The sequence below is a fragment of the Anopheles moucheti genome, chromosome 2, assembly GCF_943734755.1.
Source record: "Anopheles moucheti chromosome 2, idAnoMoucSN_F20_07, whole genome shotgun sequence".
NCBI lineage: Eukaryota > Metazoa > Arthropoda > Insecta > Diptera > Culicidae > Anopheles > Anopheles moucheti.
In genome coordinates, this window is record NC_069140.1 from 19,372,865 (window position 1) to 19,376,284 (window position 3,420).

At 42.4% G+C, this 3,420-nt stretch overlaps 1 protein-coding gene across 1 annotated transcript; it reads right to left on the reverse strand.

Moving 5' to 3' along the window:
* Positions 1-268: 268 nt before the first annotated feature.
* On the reverse strand, positions 269-2,961 carry LOC128297055 (uncharacterized). Its single transcript, XM_053032611.1, has one exon. The coding sequence runs from the start codon at positions 2,959-2,961 to the stop codon at positions 1,588-1,590; it is 1,374 nt and encodes a 457-aa protein (XP_052888571.1). The 3' UTR covers positions 269-1,587.
* Between the last annotated feature and the right edge of the window lie 459 nt (positions 2,962-3,420).

Sequence of the window (3,420 nt, forward strand, 5' to 3'; positions counted from 1 at the left end):
TTTATGAGTGTACTGCTTTCGATCGATTCAAATTGATGAACAAAGCACCTACCTTTTAAGTATGACGTTACATTAAAACTGAACCCAACACAGAGATGCAGTATCCTGGAGGAATAGAAGGAAGTATTTCGTCACTATTTAGGTTTTAAACGAAAAATACAATCACCCTTAAAAGCAGCATACATTACAGTGGTAATTTCAAATAAGCTACTTACCCTAAATAATGTGCAAACCTCAACTTTACTTTCTCAGTATGATGTCAGCTTTATTTATATGTTTCCGTGATGCGTCTGGGACCGTTAGTATGAATTTGCGTTTTATTACTATTTTTTATCAATTTTACATGCTTATCCTGCTTTTGCCAGCCGGGTTTCTTCAATTCTGGTTTAGTTTGATGTGTTTTTGCTCCGTTTTCCTTGTTTTGAGCTGATTCATGGGTATTTTTTGTCCATCTCTCAAGATCGTACAAAATCTGTTTGGCTCATTACATCTTTTTTTGCCACATTTGAAAGGCTGTTCGTGATTTATCCGTTCTCGTCTGATGTATCAAAGCATGCCTGATGGATTTAGGGTTTTTATGTGTTAGACTTGACTTTCAAATGCATTTTCTATATATTTATCAACTGTGTTTTCTTTCTCTAACCTCTTAAGCTAGTTTGATTTCTAGTTCCTAACGATTTTGTATATGCGTGTACTTGCGGCTGTGATGTCTACCATAATAATTGTGTGTCAAATGATTTTTTTACTAGAATGGTACAGCCTTCAACTACTGATTTATCCGTTTTCTGACCTCTGATTTATTGCCGGAATTTGGTACATTAGGAGTTTCTATAAATCTATATGCGATTTTTCCCAAGGAGTTGGCATCATGGTTGAAGGAATTAAGTTATAAAAGGACCTGTAATCAATTATACTCATACGCAATCGAACGAATTAAAAAGATAGTTGATAAGATGTTTAATAAGTTAAGGATTATAGTTTTCGACGTCGCATATCTTCCGAAAATCATTCATGGGATAAATTGCATTTTGAACGTAAAATTTATCCTAAGAACGAGCATGATGAAGCAAATCTTTATTCAAATCAGTGCAGGATTAAATATATTTTAAGACGAACGTCGACATTCATGTACTTTTAAATATGTTTTATAATTGGTTGTTTAAAGACAACATATACGTCATTGTACAATTCCATCGATTTCAACTATAACTTTCAGTGCAAAAAGAGGATTAGTTGAAGAACCGAGCTAGGTTTATAACCTTCATCCGCATTGTCCAAACTAAAGGTGGAATGTCTATGGCAGTAGAGTCCTACAAAATTGATACATTAGCTTGCATGCGTAGGACAACAAATTATGTTTCAAGTACGAAAATTTTATTTTTGTCACGTATCGTTCTGGCACGATCAAACTTTGGGAATACAAAGGGAATAAATTATTTAACCCATGGATAATCGGGCCAGATCATCTACCAAAGAGACGGTACACATCACCTTCACAAGCAGCAGGTATCTCGAGTGTATCGTTGCGAATAGAAAAAGAGCATCGCTTACAACAAATTGCGTTAGCATTATGGTTGCTTTAGACTTTTAATCAACTTTAGTCTTCTTGCTGCGCGGTGGAACTGTCTCCTCGTCATCTTCGTCGTCCTCCTCATCGGAACTGTTCGCTTTTCCTTCGATCGCTGGTTTGGGACTACTGAGCGAGTCATCACTGACCACCATTGCTGGCACCGCATTGCGGCCACTGTTTAGCGCAGCTTTCCTTCGCATGTTTCCCGAGAGCGGTGTTTTGCCAGTGTTGATTACAGTAGCGCTGGGTCGTTCTATACTGTCCTCAGACTTGGTACAATCATCTAAACTGTCCAGGGTGAATTTGTGATCCTTAGACGATTCGTCTGACCCGAGTGCACTTTTATCGTGCTCGGTGTCAAAGTTACTATCGTCCGAAGCTTCCTCGCTCACATGGTTGTTTTGCGCCAGCATACTGTTGGTGGCAGTTCCGTTTGTTGTCAAGGATGCGTCCGATTCAGGCGGATTACTGGGTGTCGCGGGTTTGTTAAGATCTACCGTATTGGAGGACGATGCATCGGTAACAGACTTCCCATTTTCTGGTATGTGCTCCAGTATGTCCGGTTGTAACTCACTGGCGACATAATGTGTCCAGAGCGCGAGCTCCACCTTGTGTGGAGACCATTTTTTCTCATGCGGCTGCAGTCCTGCCTTTGATGTGTCAAGCTTGTTCTTTTTTGCAGGCGTTGTACTTAAAGAATCGCCATCGGAAGAACACGAACCGCTGTCGTCCGTGTTGCCATCTTTAGCCGCCGTCCCATTGCCCGTTCTTTTGAGGGGAGAAGCTTTGCTACTACCGGTCGATTGTTCTGGCAGGCTGTCAGCTGGATGACATTCGCGATTTAATCGATCTGTCGTGGTCTGGATGTGTTGCACGAAGTTCATATACTCTCGCGTCGTGTAGTCAATGCCTTCAATCTCCGGTATTGCCATCAGGCATTCGTCCGCCATGAAGGGGGCCGTTTCCGGGGCGGCCGCTGCAAGCAAAGCCGACGCCATCGTTGTGCCGACGCCTTTCAGATTCGATAGCGCTGTAATGGCCTGTTCGAGGTTGGGCAGTTTACGGAACGCTTTTTTCGTTTCCGCCTGCACTGCCCGAGGTGTGTTTACTTTGATCAGATAGGATAGTTGCGGGTAAAACTTGCCGCGAGTTTGTTTCCACTTCATGGTTTTTACCAGCTCCTCGTGCACCATGTACTGATCCTTGCCACGCTTCTTGATCAGCTGAGGCAGCTTGTTCTGGTACCAGTCGTCCAGCCGGATCAACTCGTCCGGCTTTTTGCATTTGTTTTCTGCTCGTAGCTTTAATACCTGCGGATATAGAGCCAGCACGTAGTCGAACTGTGCTGACGTCCCCTGCGAAAAGAACGTTGCCGTATCCTGTTTAGACATCTTTGCAGCCGGCTCCGTACTGCGATCGATTATGATGAACTCTTCCCTTGCCTACACCTTTAAAAAGCTGAAACAGCGAAATGAGTTGAGATGTAAAGAGAAGTATATGAAAACCATGTTTGCCAGCCAGAAGTGCAACACTGTCAGTCTTCCCTGCAATTCCATCGCGTACCAGAATGCAAATTAGTTCAAACAATATGGTATGAGTTTCAACGCTTTCCAACAAATGCTAGAAAACGTTCCCTCGCTTCATTTTTGGTGCATATAGACGCTAATCCTTACGGTAGATGTAGCATGCAGACTCGATGGCATTTCATATGTTCCGGTAATTATTACACCGGTTATGGATCTCGCAAAAGTTTCCCTCCATGAACGGGCAGAGCGGCACAATTCCTTGGTGCACGTCGGAAAATGAGTCCTTTATTGTTTACAACAAATCATTAATCACCCAAACCTTAC

What these genes read in the sequence shown, in the direction of transcription:
- LOC128297055 (XM_053032611.1), bottom strand. Translation starts at nt 2,961, where the DNA reads ATGTCTAAACAGGATACGGCAACGTTCTTTTCGCAGGGGACGTCAGCA.